The 19,009-nt window shown below is 40.9% G+C and overlaps 1 protein-coding gene across 2 annotated transcripts in view; it reads left to right on the forward strand.

The window, feature by feature from the left end:
- Positions 1 to 2,182: 2,182 nt before the first annotated feature.
- STAC (SH3 and cysteine rich domain) overlaps positions 2,183 to 19,009 on the forward strand; it is a 74,514-nt gene continuing 57,687 nt past the window's right edge. Inside the window, exon 1 of one of the 2 annotated variants that reach the window (XM_062567892.1) lies at positions 2,183 to 2,460. In XM_062567892.1, the coding sequence (XP_062423876.1) occupies positions 2,344 to 2,460 (117 nt within the window). In that variant the 5' untranslated portion in view covers positions 2,183 to 2,343. Of the gene's footprint in view, positions 2,461 to 7,452; positions 7,499 to 19,009 lie in introns of those variants that run through there. The other variant, XM_062567893.1, reaches the window with a different exon arrangement.

Consider the following 19,009-nt stretch of genomic DNA (forward strand, 5'->3'; position numbering starts at 1 on the left):
GGATTTTACAACACTTAGAGCGTTAACCATTAACCAGCCACTTCAGCCCTATTTCAGAGGTAACTTACAAGTTCACTATTAGATGTGTTTGAACCTCTTACCACAGAAGACTGGTTCAAAACTCTCCTGGAAAACTGGAAAAAAATATTTCTCATATTACTGGGTTCACAGATTAGTCCTTGCAACAGATGTACCCACTGCCCTGTCCCCCAGCAGTGGTGCACTAGGCAGGACCATCAAGATGGACACTATTGCCCCAGCTGGAGCATTCAAGCACTACAGCCCCACCAAAACCTCCCACAGCTGCCTTAATTTCCCCAAACTGTGAGTCTGAGCAGCCTGTGTGCATTGCTAGAAGGCGGGATTTACAACAGCACCTAAACCTCTCCTCCTAGGTGGGAATTCCTCCGACTTAGATGGGAACTGGGTAAGATTCTGCTCTCTCTTAAAAATCACACCCTTGGAAATCAATTCTTTCACTCACCTGCCACTCTTGGCTCTGAATTTCCTTGCTTCAATCCTAGCTGTCATTGAAGCTGCCTCAACGAGCGACCAGTGTTCTCGTTTTGACCCCTGTAATGGTGTTAGTGACTGCAGGCCGAATAAAGGGTTATGCCAGCAGACTCCTAAGATGCACTTTTGCTCTGAGGTGCCTGTGCAAATAGCATTGTGGCATTTCATGTTTATTGTCAGGTAAAGACTTCAGTATCTTATTCGCTCTATCTTAGAGGACAAAAAGCATCTTCTTCCCCATCTAAGTGCCAATCCTGAAAATTCACTGGGGATTCAAAGAAAAGCTGAGTGTTTTCCTGGCTTCTGCATAATTACAAAGAATACAGAGGCTGCAGGACAATTTCTACTCTGGCTTTCATCCCTATCACTCCTACCGCTTTGAAATCCTGCCTTTCCTTTCACCCGTGGATTATTTGGGGTGGAGGGGGCCACAAGCAGCCACAGGCAGCAACTGTGTTTCTAAGGGATGGGACCAGAAGAGAGCCTAGTGTCCTCTCCTGAGCTATCAGTATTGCTCTCCGGCGCAAACCTCAGCAAATCACCTCCAAGTACATAGCAATGTATGTCTACGGGGCAAGATTTTTTTTTTTTCCCCCACTTTTCAGAACAAAAGTGCAGCTTATTGGAAACCTGTGTTTGGGTCGCTCTTTTATTTTTTTCTGTAAATGAAAGGCAAAGAGGCATCTCCTCGAGCTGTATGCGCAGCTCCTGCTCTGCAGAGCAGGACATCTGGTGAGGAGCGCGTCCATTCAACCGCTGGTGCTGTGCACCTTAAATCAGCAGGGAGGAGAGGTGACACGCACCTTTGCAGCGGATTAAATCAGTGGCAAACTCGGGCGAGAGTCAACACAGTCCGCAAAGTTACGGTGACCTTCTGCTGGTCAACCCGTGGCCCCAAGCGTGACTGCCGGGTGCCGTGTCCTCGCCTGCAGGCCCCTCTCACACGCTTGCTCCTCGCTGCCTGACGGAGCGCGATCCTGCTGGAGCGCGATCGCTATGGCAACCTGCAGGTATCGGATTTGTGCAGCTCCGGGGACCCCCGTCGCCTGCGTGGTTCTCGCGTGCGAGGTGCTCCCCTGACGGCGCTTGGTTGTGCTTTGGGGAGGGAAGAGCACATGGAGCCACAGGTGACTTTTCTGCAACAGTGTTTTGGGGGCACAAAGTGAGGGAAACGCTCCTCTTCCTCCTCTGTTTCTAGGGTTCTTTGGGAAAACGTTGGACCTGTAAGAATATAAAGCTGCACTTCAAACTCTGATTAAAAGGTAAAACGCTTGCAAACCTCATGCCGGCTGCACGCCTCTGCGCGTGCACGCGTGCGTTCATGTGCTCAGTACTTTCTTTCACTACTACGACAGCACACGCTCCTCCAGAGCGACTCAAGGCATCAGCAACACAACTCCTCCCTCCGGTGCCCCGTGCGTGCGAGCAGCTCAGGCTCGCGGCTCGGGCTCGCTCCCGCCCGACCGCGGGGCTGCCAGGCACGACCCCGCTCGGCGCCTCCGGGCTTCGCGCGGAGGGAAGGAGGTACCGAGGCAGGCGCACGACTGACCTACGGCACCAGCAGCTATTTGCTCCCCTTGCAGCAGAATTGCATAGGGGAGGAGGGGGCAGAGGGAGGAGGGAGAGGAAAAGAGAAGGGGAGGAGGAGGAGGAGGAGAAGAAGGGAAAAAAAAGAAAATCCAGAGAATTCCAGCCTGGCAAATATAGTGAAACAGCACGATCAGAGTTCATTCGCTCTAGAAGAGCAGAGAAGAGAGAGGAGGTTAAACTGAGCAAAGGGAGAAAGGTCTGTAGCTCTTTTCCCGATAGGAGCAGTGTCTCAGAGGTAAAATGATTCCTCCGAGCAGCGCGACTGAAGTCAGCGTGGACAGTGTGGAGAAGGAGCACGAAGTGGAGAGCACAGAGCAGCCCCCCTCTCCGGCGTCAACCACCAGCCAGGAATCAAAGGTATTCAGAGAACAGGATTTTCTTCCCTCCCCACCCCCCTTTCTTTGCTTTAAAAAGAGATGTGTTGCTTTGATTTTTATTTGGAGCCCTGTGGCAGGGTCTGGAACAGACTGCTATAAGCCATCTCCAACCTGACAGTCATACTTCTGAATGCTTGCCGGTCACCTGGGTGGCTCAGGGGTCTGAAACAGGAAAAGACCTGGCTTTTGAGATGTTGGGGTTTGGGGATTTTTTCTTTGTGTTTTCTCTTTCTTATTATGGGGGGTGGCGGTGGAAGGAGAGAGCCAGAGAGGGGATTGATTTCAGTTGATATTTTTAGCTATCGTAGGCTCAGAGAAGAGAACTTTGACTAGGGGGTCAGAGTGTTTCACCCGCCTCACCTCCTTGGCAGACCCATCAGTGAAGTTTCACCATTTAACAAGGCAGCAGTTGAAACAGGATATTAGTGACAGTTTTGGCACAAGAATCCTTATGTTCGCCACTCAAGAAAGGATTTGTTTTTCTAGCCTCTTATTTACTTATTAATTATTAAATGTGGTTCAATTTACCTTGCTGAAAGCCAACATCCAGCTTAAATGGCACGACCTCTAAATTTTTAATTGACTTGTATATGAAAAGTTTTTCTGTTAGATAGTGTGTGACTTGGAAAAGAGAGAGCTAAAAACCTTTCAGAATGAGTGCTCTTTATAGCTTACCTGGATAATGTACTTTTACATATCAATATCATGATAGCATCTGACAGCCCATCCCGTGGACCATATTCCTAGTGATGCTATGTGCTGTGCAAATGTGAAAATAGGGAGGTCCTTGTCACCAGGACCTTACAGCAGGGCAGTGCCTTGAGAAACACTGTGTGAACTAAACAGCTGTGTGACAGAGAGAGTTCGTGTTGCCCCTAGTTTAAAGGCACTGGCTGCCTGAGTCTAACGTAGGAAGAATCTACGTTGTTCTGAGTTATAACGAGGTTTCTGCAGAGTGAATTGCAATAATCTGTCTGTGTGGGTAGACTTCTGACGTGGGGTTCAGGATCTTTTTATAGAAGCTATACTCCAAGGAAGAGAGCTAAGGTATTCCCTGCGTGAAACAGCCTTTTTAAAAGAAAAAAAGGTCTTACAGCATCAATAGCACCCACTATTCACTATGCACATTCAGCACTACTGGGACATTGCTATGCTATTCCTTGATAATGGGGAGTGACAAGTAAAAGGGTTATTTGTTTAACCTCAGATCCCCAAAGGATCCAGTGCATTGATACCCTAAATCTCCCAGTGAGAGCACTTCCCTGGAGCTGCTGTATTGTTATTTGGCCAGTGGGAAGACCAGCCCTCTGATGAGGTCCCAGAAGAGAGTGGAGCCTCCATCGGATGGCCGACGCCACCTTCTCACCTATGCTGGGCTGCGCCGGGGGCCGTGCAGGCTGCGCGCTCCCTCTGCTGCGGCCTTCGCCCCCTGCCCACTGCACGGTTGCAGTGCTTGGGGTGCCGTGCTCACGGTCAGATTGCAATGGTGTGCTTGAGGGACTTCCCTACCAAGCACTGTGCCCAGTCTACACTGGCCAACAGGACTCCTCAAATAAGAGAAAGCGAAGTGCAACGTGCAGGATTCCTTTTGGCTGCTTGCACATTCAAGGCACTCATATGGATCACAATAGGAATTAGGCACATCTGGCAAAAAAAAAAAAAAAAGAAAAAAAAGAAAGAAAAAGATTACTCACTGGTTTATAATCAAATGTTGTTATCATCAGTTTTACCAGTCTTGTGAGTGTTTGAAGTGATGCAGGGGAACAAGAGAAAGCTATGACTGTCTGTGCAGATCAGTCGATGCCATTATTTGCATACAGATATTTTCAGTAAATGTATAATCTGTGTATTTACATTTTAAGACTGCAAACATGATCAGAAAGCCTGCTGCATTTTCTTTTCAATAGATGGAGTCAAAAGAGGCTTCTGATCACTAGGGTAATGAGATTACATTTGTTTTTTTTTTTTTTTTGTTTCTTGCAAACAGGAGGATGGAGGAATTCTCGGTGATTTTATAAAGATATTGTTTGTACAAATTTTTTCCAAGGGAATTGATGTGCTTCAGAAGCTAGAGGCTGTGACACATGCATAAGTCAGTGTGTGCCAAGGGCTTGCATGCAAGCTTTTATCTCGCAGTGCCCCTGCTGAGGGAGATATCCTGTCATTCATAGAGAACTCAGCTTTCTTCAGGTACCTCTTCATTGCGTAGAGGAACCACTGCATGTCCACTGCAGTTACTGCAGAAGAGTTTATGCAGCATCTAGTTACTAGGTCTTGTTTCTGTGGCAAAACCCTATTGTGACTCCAAATATAGCAATAGAAACAATACGGATAGCAGCAACCTTCAAAATGCGCTGGAAGCATTTCAGCAGAACAAAAACTTTGCAGAGCTAACGTAGCAGAGTTTTCTTGTTTTCAGTTCTGTATAATCATGGACAACTGTGACATATAATCCCTTACAGTACCAAGGTCCAGGAAATGTGTCCAAGCTAGCACACCCCAGACTGTACTCAGGAGATAACATGGAGGACACACAGTGATTCCTGACTAGCGTGAGTTTGAGAGGCAGAACTGAAATTTGGAAGATCATAAAGCATGACTCTCATACTAAAAATTACTAAAAATTTAGTAGTATACTAAAATATACTTCAGTCACACACCTCGTCCACAGTAATGGCTTTCACTCATAACAAACAGCAAAGCCTCGTGCTATCTCTACCTACGGATCGGGAACATGCTTACAGGTGAGCAAACTCAGATATTGAAAGTTGAATGACCAGGTCCTCATGCACATACTTCCCCTTATGAGCACCTCAATGCCGGTACTCCAGTGCAACTGCTCAGAATGAAGAAATTCAGACTAAGTTCAAAACTTACAATATGCCACAGTGCCTGGGGCCTAGCAGGAAGCCACAAATGCATTTGTAGAACCTGCCTGCACATTCTTTGTGCTGTAGTATATATAGTGTCATATAATGTGAATGTATCTTTTGGATTGTGTGTCCTCAGGCACTTTATGTGCAATACCCTAACACCCTCGATGTATTATCTCGTTAATATGATTTCAAATAGGTGTACAAAGTGCAGCAAATATGATAACTAGGCTTTCCTGTAGCAATACATATACTGCTGCTGTGTTAAAAATTCCACAGCAAAAATTTAGAAATGATGTAAAACCAATAATTAATTTATTAAATTAATTTATTGGCTCCCCAAAACATTTATTTAACACCCATCTATTACTTGAGTGAATACTTAAAGTATATTAGGAAAAGAAAATTATCAATTACATGTATTTATGTGCTATCCTTATAAATTTATTATGTGCATATGTTTGTGATTATAGCTCCTGTAGGTATGGGTCCTTCATGCCTGTCTTCCAAGAAGAAAAGTGGCCAGTTTATGGAAGAACTTTGTAGATTTTCTTCTCAGCAAGGGAGGAAGTTAGTAGTTAATGAATCCTAATGGGAGATTTCTTCCTGGCAGTAGCAATTAAAAGCACGCTGCACACTTGTACAATCACTGACTGAGCAATATAGAGGAAATCTACTAACAGCAATCAGATCTTATTCCTGATACCTCTTATGTAAAGGTACCTTGGAATTTAATAAAAAATAAAATTTGTGGGCGTATGGTTGAATCTAAAGAAAAGATTCCCACACCTTGTAATATTTCTTTACAATTTGGCATTGTTGGCATGTAACCTTGTTAGCTTTATCCTGACATTTCTATACGGAGAGGAGAGAGCCCATCTGCTGATTTCACTAATAGTGAGTCAAGTCACTATTGCTTTACTTCGAATAACAGCTGGGAGCATTCACAGGCGCTAGAGGTGAACACCTTAGAAAATACCATTCCTATTTTTAAGTTCTAGAGGAGCCTGAGCCTCCGTGATGTTTCAGTTAATATCAGCAGGGTTGGTCAGTACTGCTGATTTTCAAGCTCTTACAGTTTCATTTCAGGCATACTACCACTTGTCAGGTTGTCTCTCATATAGCATGGAAGAGCTGCTGGGTTATCTAGTCCATGCCATTGCAGGCCACCTGTCATGTAGAAGTTACTTGTTTGTAGATACCAGTGGACACCTGTGAAGGCCAAGTCCTCTTTTACCACATAACCCATTTCCATCTACTTTCTAAAAAGTCCTGTTATAGTTGCCTTGTATTGCAATCACAAATATTTGGGTGGGACAGCTGTAAATTTTTCCTCTGAACCACAGATTCGTTGGACCAACAAATTGCTTACACTTAGGTCAGGTAGACGGGTTGAGTAGCTTGAAGATGAGAAACTAGACCTCTAAACAAATATGGCACTTGGACTATCACAAAATAAATGAATCTGTCTCAGTTTGACACTTCTGTACACTGACTAGCCAGTGGCAAGTATGCAGGTAAATGCAGCCAATTATCTTCAAATTCAGTTATGGCAGTTCAGAAAATGTAACGTAATTGTTCAAGCATCAGCTTGTCCTGGTACGTAGTATATAAAGTGGAAGTTGCTGAAAAGTAGTAAGCCAAGAAAAAAGATCCAGCACTTACATTCAAGATGTAGACTTTATTTGTATCCTCAAATTGGCCAAGAAAACTGAACTTACTTTCTTCTCTCTGTTGGTCCAGTAGAGTAGCATCGTTGACATGAGGTTTTAGAACCAGGTGTTAATATTAGGCACTAAACTAATGTAAACAGCTTGAAACTCTTCGGATTTTAGTAAGACTTCATGGATTTAAATCATGCAGGATTTGTGCTATGGAGCTAAGCAGAGATCTTCCCTGCTTAAAGAGTTAATACTTCATGAGGCTCCATAGATGGTTACTGGTCAATGAATATTTAAAAGAGGCAGGGAGTGTGGCATAGAGTTAGTGTTTCACCCTCCACACTACTGATAAATATCCAGTATGCAAACTACTGCTGCAGTTTTCTTCAAGGAAATATCAAAACAGCTTTAACAAATCCTATGAAAGGCGAAGAAAAGACCAGCTCTCTTTCTTAAGATTAGTTACATGCCGCTGCATAAAATGGTGAGTACATGCTGTGAAGGCAAGACAAAGGAAAATAGTGTTTTTATATGCTACTTTTTGATGAAGTGTTAGAACAAATTACTTGAAGGAAGATTTCATTAAAAGCAAGAAAGTAATATTCTATCTCTATGAATAATTTCTTCAGCACACTTTTTTCTTGTGCTTAGGTTTATTTTGACTTTTCTCTTATCTACACACATCCTGATTAAAATACTCTGCTGTTGTTTTCTCTGTTCTTAAGCACATCAAGATATCACAGGCAAAATTCTCCTCTAACAGACATTTCACAGACATTCTCTTCTAACCACATTTTCTACCTTGCTATCAAAAATGAAGAATATGCCTATTCCCTTCCAACAGCTAAAGATGACTTGACTCAAGTCTTGTGTGGTAAAAATGGATTTACTAAAATATGATAATTTTCACTGAAACAAAACAAACTGTTTTCAAAGCTGGAAGACAGTCTAGTCCTACCATCACAATCTGTTATCCTCTACTCTTTTTCATGAGGTAATCCTGTTGAACCTTAAAAAATAATTTTTTTTTTACCATTATTTCTGAAAGGCTCTCCCAGCATCTGGATGCTCTAATGGATAAGGGACACTGCTGCCAACTCCACTGCCTCTGACTCGAGTCTCACTTTATTTCTCACTAGCTATATTATATATAGCTAGTTTATGTGACATTATACTTTTGATAATGTTACTTTAGCTTAAAAAGCTCTTTTCTACTCTTGGTGCATATCCCTATCATGTAGGAGTAGTCATTTATATCTCTTCCCAGCCTTTTACTTCCTAGACTAAACAAGTGAGGCTGATGTAAGATTAACTCTCCATTCTTCATTTCATCCTAATAATAGATCTATGCACCTGCTTCAATTTTGGATAATCTTTCTTGAAAATCGGTGACAAAAATTGCACACCATGTTATATATGAGGTCTTGTATAATAGCATTAGTACATCAGTATTTTTTCCAGAAATCCTGCTCCTGAAGTTTTTTTAAGGTTGTTACTTCATCTTGTTAGTGTCTCCTAGTCACTCTCTGGTCTACCAGGCACCACAGTGCTTTTTCTCCTCTGTCATTTTCAGTGAACAGAATAGATTAGACTGCCCTGGTCCAGAGCAGGCTGGGTCAGCTGTCAGGTGCAATAGCTTGTGTTTGTACTGCTGAACCACGTCACACTTCTGTGATTCCACCGCTGAAGTCCAGCTCCTCTTTGGTTTTGACAGTACCTTCACCCTCATGTCAGAAGGAAATGGCCTTCTGCCACTCCTAATCTTTGCACCAAACTCAATAATAAAAATACAGAGAACAAGATTGGCCCTAAGGCTGGGCCAGTGTTGTTCTTTGAAGAACACCACTATCAACCTTGCTTCAACCTAATGCTTCTTTCAACAGCGACCACCTTTCATTGAACTTGCTGTATGTCCCATCTTGTAACTTCTCTGCTAACCCCCATTTTCTCAATCTTAGGTAATATATTCCCATTTGGTACCATACAGCACAATTTTAATGAAATTCAAAAAGACTGAAGCTACCATTGACCTAAAACATTGTTTTTGTCTAGAAAAATGTTCATCTTTTCCAAGATAGCTGGTCTTGGATTACTTACCTTTAGTAGACTCTGGTTACATTGTATCCCATTTTCTTTTTACTAATGTTTTTTAATTGCCCTTTCCTTCAAGTTTATTAAGAAGATCTGGTCCTAGACTTGCAAAGTAGGATTTTGCAATGGAAATTATCTGGTTTCTTTTCTCCCTTTGAAAGTAAGATTTTGCAATAGAGATTATCTGGTTTCTTTTCTCTCACCTCAGCAGGTACACTGAACTGCTTGTTTTTTAACATCGTGTCTCCCATTTCTGCAACTTCTTTTCTATTTTTCATGTTATTTTGTCCCCAGGGTCATTGCTCTTCAAGGAAACTGAGACAAAGTGTTTGTTAGGTTCTCAGCCAGCCATTATCACATTTCTAGTGCACAGCAGCCTATATCCTCTTTTCCTATTCCTAACTTGTATCAATTCATTGATTTTTCCTTAAATACTTTGCAAGGTCTCACTTAACTTTCCTTGGCAATGAGCATAGGTAGACCTAAGCAACATAGGCTGAAAGGTCCAGTTTTATTTGCATAACAGCTTGAGGTTTTTTTTTTTTCTCTTTTCCTTTCTACACCTCCCCTCTCCACCATTCTTTGTGGACTCTTTGCTTATTTCCCATATCCTTTTTTTTTTTTAGTAACTCTTCATGCAGCTTGTCAGGAGCATACATCTAGACATTTATTTATTTCTATTCCAGTTTCCAGGTAGTTTTAACATACTTGCTTTGAAGAAATTCTATAGCTCCTACACATCCAAGCACATCCAAGTACCTGACAGTTTCTGTTCAGTTATCTTCATCAGTGAAGCATATCTCTGATCTGATAGCTCAAGGGCAGCAAAGGCCAAGCCTGGTCCAGAACTGGTGGCCATGCAAGTTCAGCAGCACCCGCTGCAAGCCAACACTTGTTAGCTGAGATGCAGTGACCTGCTTATGTAGCTATGCTGCTTTCTAGACCAGAGCTAGTATCTTTATGCTGTTCTTGATGCACATTAGTTCAGTCAGGCACCAGCTCAAGCATCTCTGTATCACTCCAAAGTGTGATGTGGCTTAAAATATATACCCAGGGAACTGAGAGCGCTGATGGCTTGGAATGTCTTCAAGTGAATTTAGTACATCAAAGGCTATCATCTTCTTGAAATCCAAAACTTTGATTAGAGGTTCATTTTCTTCCTTACACTTAATTTGATTTAAATGGAAGTAACTCATAATCACCTGGTCTGAGATTGTTCTCCATGATCTGCTGTTTTTAGACCAGCATTTCTCTTTTTGCCTGCCCAAGCCCTTGCTGTATACTCATGAAAGGTAAAAGATTCCATGAACTCGTATTTGGTGAGTTTGTCCTCATCTTTGTCAGACAGAAGACTATTTTTCAGATGCAGATGTGTGAGTTGAATATTCTTCACTTGTATTCAGTGCTGCACAGCCTCTGGTTGCAGAGGCAAATGGCCAATCAAAGTTAAATGAGCACTATCTTTTCCAGGCAGGTGAATGTCTATAGTCTAACTGAAGCACGAGCAAACTTTGCATGTTCATTGCCAAAGATGACCAACAGTGAAAATGAAAATCATAAATCATTGTTTGAATGACTGAAATAAGTTGACATTGATTTTCCTTTGACATATGCATCTTCTCGAGGAAACTCCTCTTAATTCAGGAGAAAGACTGATAGAGTATATGCTCCTTGACATGGAATTTAACACAGAAACTTTCTAAAACTTACCTGCAATGAACGTGAAAAAGACTTCTTGTGTCTGCCATCAGCAGTTATCTATGATGAATAGTTTGCAGACCTTCTTATTTAAAAAAACAAGGCTTTTATGTCTACTCTTGCAGAAACATGTCAGGCACTCAGAGAAGTCTTGTTCATGAGTGTATTTCTTAGCAGATCTGTTTTTAACTGAAGACAGTAGTATACAAAGCATGGACCAATAGAAGCGTCAAATTCAGGGTCTGAGGTGGTCAAACTGTTTAAAATGTCATAACAATAATAACTGCAAGAGAGAGGTGTTTCCCAGCTGCAGGAAGCTGCAAGTCTTACATGGAATTGCAGGCAGAAGCCTTTAGGTGAGTAACAGTGACAGCTTGAATGGTTTTCTTTTCTTGAAAGAGAAAATGCTCGTTTTCTCAGTGCCATTTAAAAGCTTTATTAAAATGCCACACACACATTGCTTTACTAATAAAGATTATTTTAGAAATCTGCAGTCCTGAATAGAAAAGCAAAATGCATCTGACCTACTGTAACTGATGATTAGGTTTAATTCAGAAAGAAGCAAAATACTATAAACCAGTGTTCACAAAGCTATTAAATTCAGCATTTGGGATATTTTTTCTTAGCTCATTCTTCAGAGTAAGACAAAAATGTAGGCTGTGTAGGCACAGCTCAGGTAACAGAGCAAAATCACCCTGACAGGTTGTTAGAGCAAATGCTGTTGAATAGGCTCTTAGAGACAGACTTGCATCTCCATTACTCCAACAGTTGACTCCATCAGCTTTTACACTTACTCATGCTCAGTGTGGAAGGCACCAGCTTCTGCTGCCAGAGAATCAGAATTCTCATGTGATGCACATTCGCCTCCTCAAATGTCACGTATGTAGATGTACTTTATTCATTACTGATTTGACAACGTTTACTCGGCCAGTTTAAATGCTGAGGTGTGATGATCCTCAAAACCAAGTGTCCAGGGATTGAATTGAAAATCCTGCTCCAGTTTCACTTGTCTCTGTGCGTACGCAGGGCGTCTGTCCTCACAAGTCAAAAAAATATGCTAGGCAAAATTCAACAAGGTAAACTTGGCAAACTGCCACTGACTTCTGTCCGGTTAAATCAAGGATAGAGCTCTTAAGAATTTGAGGTCCATGCTGATTTTTAAAATGTACCTTTTGTTAAGTCCTCAACTTGTATAAATCAACTCAAGGACCTAGCACAGGCCTTTTTTATTATAAGAACCCCTCTTAGTGTATTTAGTATAACTTATTTGTAAGTGCAGGCAGCTCATTTCTCGCTTATGTTCACACATGCTCTTTTAATTCAAATTCTCTAACTACAGAGATATTCACAAACAAATGGAAGGTAATGTGATGGTCTGCCAAAGATTTTTGGTCACAAACATTTCAATGAAATGTGTGCTTGTCAAGTGCTATTTTTTTCGTTTGTCAAAACCTATGTATTTGTGGAAGTTTTCAGTTTTCTTGATTGAGTATACTTTTGTCAGAAAGCTTTCTCTAGTTCTGGATTAAATTTCCAGTCAAATGAGGAGAAAAATACTTCCTAAGTTAAATCATATGGCTCAGCCTGCAATTAGAGACCTACTTGAGGCAGTTCAGTTAGTAGTTCAACCTCTCTGTATCATAAATGGGCAGAGATTGAGACTGATCGAAGAAGGGTGGTGTAGAGCAAAAGCTTGCCTTATGCACTCTGTATTAGCCTCTCCGAGAAGCATTCTTTTCTCATTAACTACTGTAGGCAGCTAAGAGCCTGAATTTAAGTAGGGTCAACACCACTGTGAACCTGCCAGAACAAGGTCTTGAACCTGTGTCTTTCACAAGTTGGTCATTTGTTCCCCTGGCAGGTTAGTCTGTCTGACTTTCCCCTCTTCTGCCCACAGCCCCCTCCAAGACATTTTGAAAGGCTGCAGTTGTTTTTTTTTTGTCAATGCAGAACAAAATCATTCAAACTTTGAAAATTTTCACTAAGTGGAATTGCTGTTTTCCAGCCAGCCTTGTAATGGAAAGTTATGTACCTATGACAAAAAGAGAGAAAAATGTGAGCCTATCCAGGCTGCAAAATGTGAAGTGCTGCTATTAAACTAGCTGCAAGATGAATCATGCACCAGCTCCATGAAGGATGGGCACAGAAGACTCTTTGGCAGGTTCACAGTAGTTAGATCCATCTCATCCATCTCCTGTAGTTAGTCCTAATGACAAATGTACTTCATTCTCATAGGCGTCCAAAACATCCAGACGACCAGTTAACTTTTTCGCTAGCTCACTCGCTCGCTTTCTGCTTCCAATGTTTATCCGTCTCTTCTCTCTGTTCCTATTCTCACCCATATGCTGTAATCTGGGACCAGGCTCTCTGATACAATGAGCCAAACTTTGTATTGTCTTTACGTGCCAAACTTCCAGAGGAGAGCTCAGCCAAGTTTGAAGTTGCCTACTAAGAAAATGGATGGTAGTCCTTCTGTTGGGGGAGGGACTGGTTATAAACACTACATGAATGCTGGTGCTCCTACTATAAGTACTCTTGAAAGAAAGCAAACTGCAAAGTTTGCACTTTCGCTTTTATCTGTACCCAAGCCCCAGTTACTTTCTTCACAAAGAAATGTTTTAAAAGTTGCATTTTAGTTTGCCTGAGTTGGCTGGTATTATGTGGTCACAAAAATTCAAAAAAAAAAAGAAAGCCAGACTTAAAACAAAAATTTTAACAGCCTCATCTACTTCTGAGGAGAACTCAGCTGTGACTAGATGTTGTCCAAAAGAAGCAGCCACTCCGTCAGGACGAAAAAGTCAGATATTCTTTAAACATGATGAGAAAACTAACTTATTTTTTTCTGGTACTGTAAGGGACACACTGCAATAAATACAATATTCCACAAGTAGTAATTGAGGTAACATCATTTGGTTTTTACCACCACCTCCTGCGTCACTAAAAATCTCCTTTCCATGAGATAATCATCCCTCCAGCGCACTTGTACTTGTGGCCACCACTGCATATAAAAAAATCAGCTGACAGGAGAAAACTGATATAAACCTCAGCAGTTAACTCTGCACTTGCTGTTCAGTCCAGCAGTGGTCCGGCTGTGATTTCTGCTGTAATCTGGCATGTGCCTTATAAATCAGTGCCACACCACTGATTCCAAAAACAGCGGTAGATAGGCTATGCTGACAGTAGATAGACTAGATTGAGGCGCTTCATAGGAATACCACTTTTGCATAGGTTTCTTATTCATAATCCTTGCAGCATGGTCTGTCCTGACCTGACTTTCCTCTCTGCTTCTTCTGTTCCCCTGTTCTCCTGCCTGCCTGACTTCCTCCATGCACCCCACTGCAGAATGCTGGTCCTGTTGAAGTCACTGCTATTATTTTTGTCAGACTAGGCTTCCCAGAGTTTTACTGGTTCAAGATCCCTTCATTTCCTATCATAAAAACAACTCCAACTAGTATCTGCTAGTGTCGTATGTCAATACCAACAGTTCTTTTCTCTATATATACCAAAAATATGAATTCTGAATATGCCGCATTTGTTAGGTGAGCACAGCCTTACGAAAACTTTATAGGACTTTTTTTGTTGTTGTTGCTATTACTATCTACACAGAGGGGAGTTTTAGCTCTTTTTGTGTAGGCTTTCATTAAAAACAGTTTAAATTTAGAGGATTCTGAGACACTTAAAAAATCTCTTTTAATATGAAAAAATGAATCTGTAGTACTTCAGAAGGAGTTATAGCCTTCAATTCTCTATCTTTCTGTTTGTTGCAGTCTCTATTTGTCTCTTTTTATACCAAGCTAGTATACTTCTCTCAGTATAAAAACACATTTTTGCAGTGTATTCAATCATTTTAATTTTGAACCTTTGACCATGGTAATTTGAGGAGGAAAGTTATCCAGCATCTCCCCAAAGTGTTGAGTAACAGTATGTTGTATACTTGATAATATTATCAAGTTAGACTCTTCACATGGACAGTTGCCTTATTCTTTATATAGGACACTAAACTTAGTTTTTGCTGGGCATCACTAAGCTGTAGTAGCCATAAGACAAAAGACAGACTGAGATGGAAACTTTCTGTACTAGTAACAGGTTCCTGGGAAATTGGTAACACAGGAACAGTTTTCCTCCAAGTTACTTAGAAGTACTTTTTGAAAATTAGAAAATGACTGGAGCTGATGTATTAAAAAAATAAACACATGCCATCATCTGCACTTTGAAAAGAGCTTTAACCAGAAAAACATGCCAGATCTGGACTCAATCTGAAAATAAATAGATCTCTGTCATAGCGGCAGGTACTATAACTGGATACAGAATGAGTCACGAGGAAGATGTTGCTGAGACTGGGGAAGTTTTCAATTGACACACCATTTGCCATGTATCTGTAAATCGCTTTAGGACTTCAGAACTGGAAATAGAAGCTCAGTGGCTTCCCAGGTGCAGCAGGGAAGCCCAGCAGCACGGCAGTAAGGTGGCTGCATGCCAGGACGCCTGGGTCCTCTCGGGCTGATCGTGTCAGAACAGACATGGTTAGTGCTGGCGGCTTGCACTGGCTGCATGCCCTGACCCCTCTCAGAGCTGTGGGGAAGAAACTACGTTTACAAGGCTGGACAGTGTCAATTCGCAGAAGTGATAAAAAGAAGACAGAAGGTAGAAAATCTGCCACCAGATTGCAAAAGTATGCACAAGAAGGAAAGGTAAGGGAAATAAGAAAAGTAAGAAAAATAGGAAGTGACCTGATGAACGTCTGACGAATATTTTTGAAAGCCTAAGTACCTACCATCATCTTCCCACAGAGAAGTCAGAGATGGTAATGAGTTGTACAATTCAGATTTGAATCTCTGTTTTCAGATGGGCAGCAAAGAAGAGCATGCAGGAATCTGTAGGATCAAATAAGGCAACGTTCAGATCTACATTCATAAGTTTTTTTTTAAGCCAACAGCCTGTATAGCACTCAAGTTCTGATACCGTAATAAGGTAAAATAATCTCAGAGTGAAGGCACTAGCTAAACAAGAGGTTTGGGCAGAATTAAGTCACAGTAAGCATAATTTAAAAACAAGTGACTAAGCAGAGACAAAAGAAGCCAGAGGAATAGGTGTCCCCTGGATCTGTCTATATTTGGTTGTGGAGAGGAAGAGCCTGACAGATAGAGTTTTTTTTTTTTAAGGGGGGGGGGGGAATTGAGCAGGGATGAATAAAGTCAGCCAGATAACAACATGCAGAATATGGCCAGGTGGCTCCACTTGTTGCAAAAAGCCTCTGTTTTTAATACATAATGTAAAACAGTAAAAAAGTAAAAATAAAATAAATAAACAAAACCGCAATCCAGCCAAACCCCAAGCCTGTACTCTAGAATTAGTCTCACTGAAGTCGGCAGGAGCTAGCAGTGAGCAAAGATCTTGGGATCTGGCCCAGTGACAGTAACTTTGTTGTAGAGCTGAGTACTTCTATACTTTCATTGTGAAGCAATTTTAACAGGCTAAGTTTGGAACCCCATAAACAGGAGTGGAAACACTGACAGAATATTAACTATAACAGCTCTCAGTGGATCTCGATCTTCCTTTTTGTTTTAAGACAATACAAATGTGATTATACAGTATGTGGGATCTGGTGCTGATATTAATTTGCCCTTGGTTATTATTGGGCTCCCTGCCAGATATATTTCCATATTTGCTTCAAGAGACATGCTACCATTTAAAGGATTACAAAACATCTCTGTTAAAAAAAAAAAAAAAAGTGGAAAAGCTCATGAGTTAAAGAAATTAGTGGAAATTATTGCCATAGGTGCACCAGAGCTTTTTAGCAGAAGGAAATCTTTTTTTCAAAGATCCTAGTGGGCCATATTGAGCTTTAATTTCTCACAAGAACAGTAGTAGAAAATAATGATACACACTTCTTAGATGGACAGACATGAGATACGATCAAGGATGACTGATTTTACATTTGCAGTCACATTCACTGCAGATTATTCATGAAAGGGAAAAGGAGTTAAGCTTAGGCCCCATTATTACTATTCTTTAAGATTCGCAGCAAGTGTATACTGACAGAGCTTCATTCGCCAAAGCAGGGCTGCCTGGATTTATATTACTCTCAAATCCAGCCTTTTAATCTCCAAAATTTGTGGTACCAGTTCCACTGCAGCAACGCTCAGTAAATGACTAAATCAAGAGTTACCAAAGGGAAATCACTGTTTCATTTAGAAGCTGAAATAGAAAAGAGATATCCAAACAGGGCAGCAAGACATGGGATTCCCAGAAGAGACCTCAGAGATAACGATCCAAATTCCTTGTACACCAAGAGGCAAGAGACATCCATATCATGTGCATCATCTCAGTGGGGACAAAGCATGGAGATGACCAGCTGCTTGGCAACAAGATGCCTGAAGTGAAACCTGAACTACCAAACCAGAAGTTGTAAACACATACCCATTTCGAAACTCAGAGTTACTGAGGGAGGTGAAAAATGGAAGAGCTATTCCTAACCTTCTCTTACTTTCTTCACCGACTTCTCTGCTGGTTTCAGGAGGAAAGCATGGAGAGGGTTTGATTACCCAGCAGCACAGGGAGAGAGGAGCCTCACAGGTTTGCAGATGGGTATTCCACCAGGCACCTTCTGTAGCCTGAATTACAAAAGATCTTCTGCAGCTTGTTCCGCCCGTGTTAGGACAGCCATTGGACAGCATCTGGGATTTACAGTCTTTTCTTCTACTCCAGAGAGCAGCAGCTCCTCTTTTGCTAGGTGAGGCAAGAGAAGAGATCAAAGGGGCAGCATGTTTTCCAACCCAATTATAAAACAAGCAACAAGCAACAAGCTTTGCTTGTGGCTGAAATGTTTCTGAGTTTGATCTGTAATGTGTTTTGACTTATACATATGTTTACAAAGGAGGAAGAACTAGCGATCACTGAGCCCAACACAGTGAACACAGCAGATGTTACTTTGGGACTACTAATCTGTTTTTTCATGATTTAGAGGATAAAACTGGGAAAACCACAGTAAAGCTTCTCTTGTTCTTGTGAGTAGTTAGCTTGATATACTGCAAACTGGAGAAAGATTCAGTGTTTTGCCTCTCTGCTAGAAGCAAGCTTATCACAAACCTTGATTAAGCAATATATATACAATGATAAAACATGACCAGTCTTCTATAAATATTTTCCCCGAATTAAACTTGAATCAAATCTGTTAGGAAATTTGAAGAGTGAATTTCAGTGAATTTCACCTTTTCTAATGGAGACTAAGTTGCTCAGGAATAGAAATAGTCTTTTGTTTCTAGATAACTGGTTGTGATTTAGCTTGGTTAAAAGAAAAAAATAGACAAATACACCAAAATAAGGCTATTCCAAAAAACAGAAGCAAAAACTGCTTTTAGATAGAAAGTTTGAAAGTTCAAGCTAAATAACTAAATATATTAAATGTATCTATTTTCAGCAGGGAAAAGAAAGATTTTGTTTGGTTTTAGATAAAAAAGGTTTAAAGTTTCTGGATATGATATGCATACAAATATTTTATGTTTATTTTGCATATGTTTCCTCTGTTTTACAAGCTATTTTAAAATGTTTAAATGACAGCAAGTCTTTCAAAGTTAATATGAAAATATATTTGGCAAGGAGGCTCATACAAGCTCAGGGTAAGCCACAACTGCCAAATAGCTAATGTAGAGCTTAATGTAGAGCTTACTTAAGACTAAATATATAGTTCTGAATACAATGGAGATCAAAAAAAAAAAAAAATTTCCCTTAGACTTAATGAAAATTGTTCATAAACTGTTCACAAACATAAGTAGTTCATAGACTTTGTGTTTCTTCAAATCTGCTACTCCCTAGATAGCATAACTTCATCCTATCAAACCTTATGCTGAATTTTCAGGATATATAAAAATATTTGGAGTACAGGGCAGACTTCTTCATAATACTTACCAGAATTAAGTCTTGGGGCCTTAAACCTTTCACCACTCTATTTCACATTTGTCTCACACTTTTGCCCATCCTGATTCCCTTTCAATATTAGAAAAAGAAGTGCTTGAAACTCTGGGGTACTTTCAAACCACCTGCAGGAGGATCTGTTGAGAACCAGATAAAGTTTTCAGCTTAGTTTGAACCAAAGTATGCAGAGAATTGTACAGTATGGACAAGTTTGATAAGCAAGCACACTGTTTGGCTACAAACGCAGACCGAATCTCTAGATAATTTAGAGGTCTGCCAATTACACATGCAA

The sequence above is a fragment of the Rhea pennata genome, chromosome 2 (assembly GCF_028389875.1).
Source record: "Rhea pennata isolate bPtePen1 chromosome 2, bPtePen1.pri, whole genome shotgun sequence".
NCBI lineage: Eukaryota > Metazoa > Chordata > Aves > Rheiformes > Rheidae > Rhea > Rhea pennata.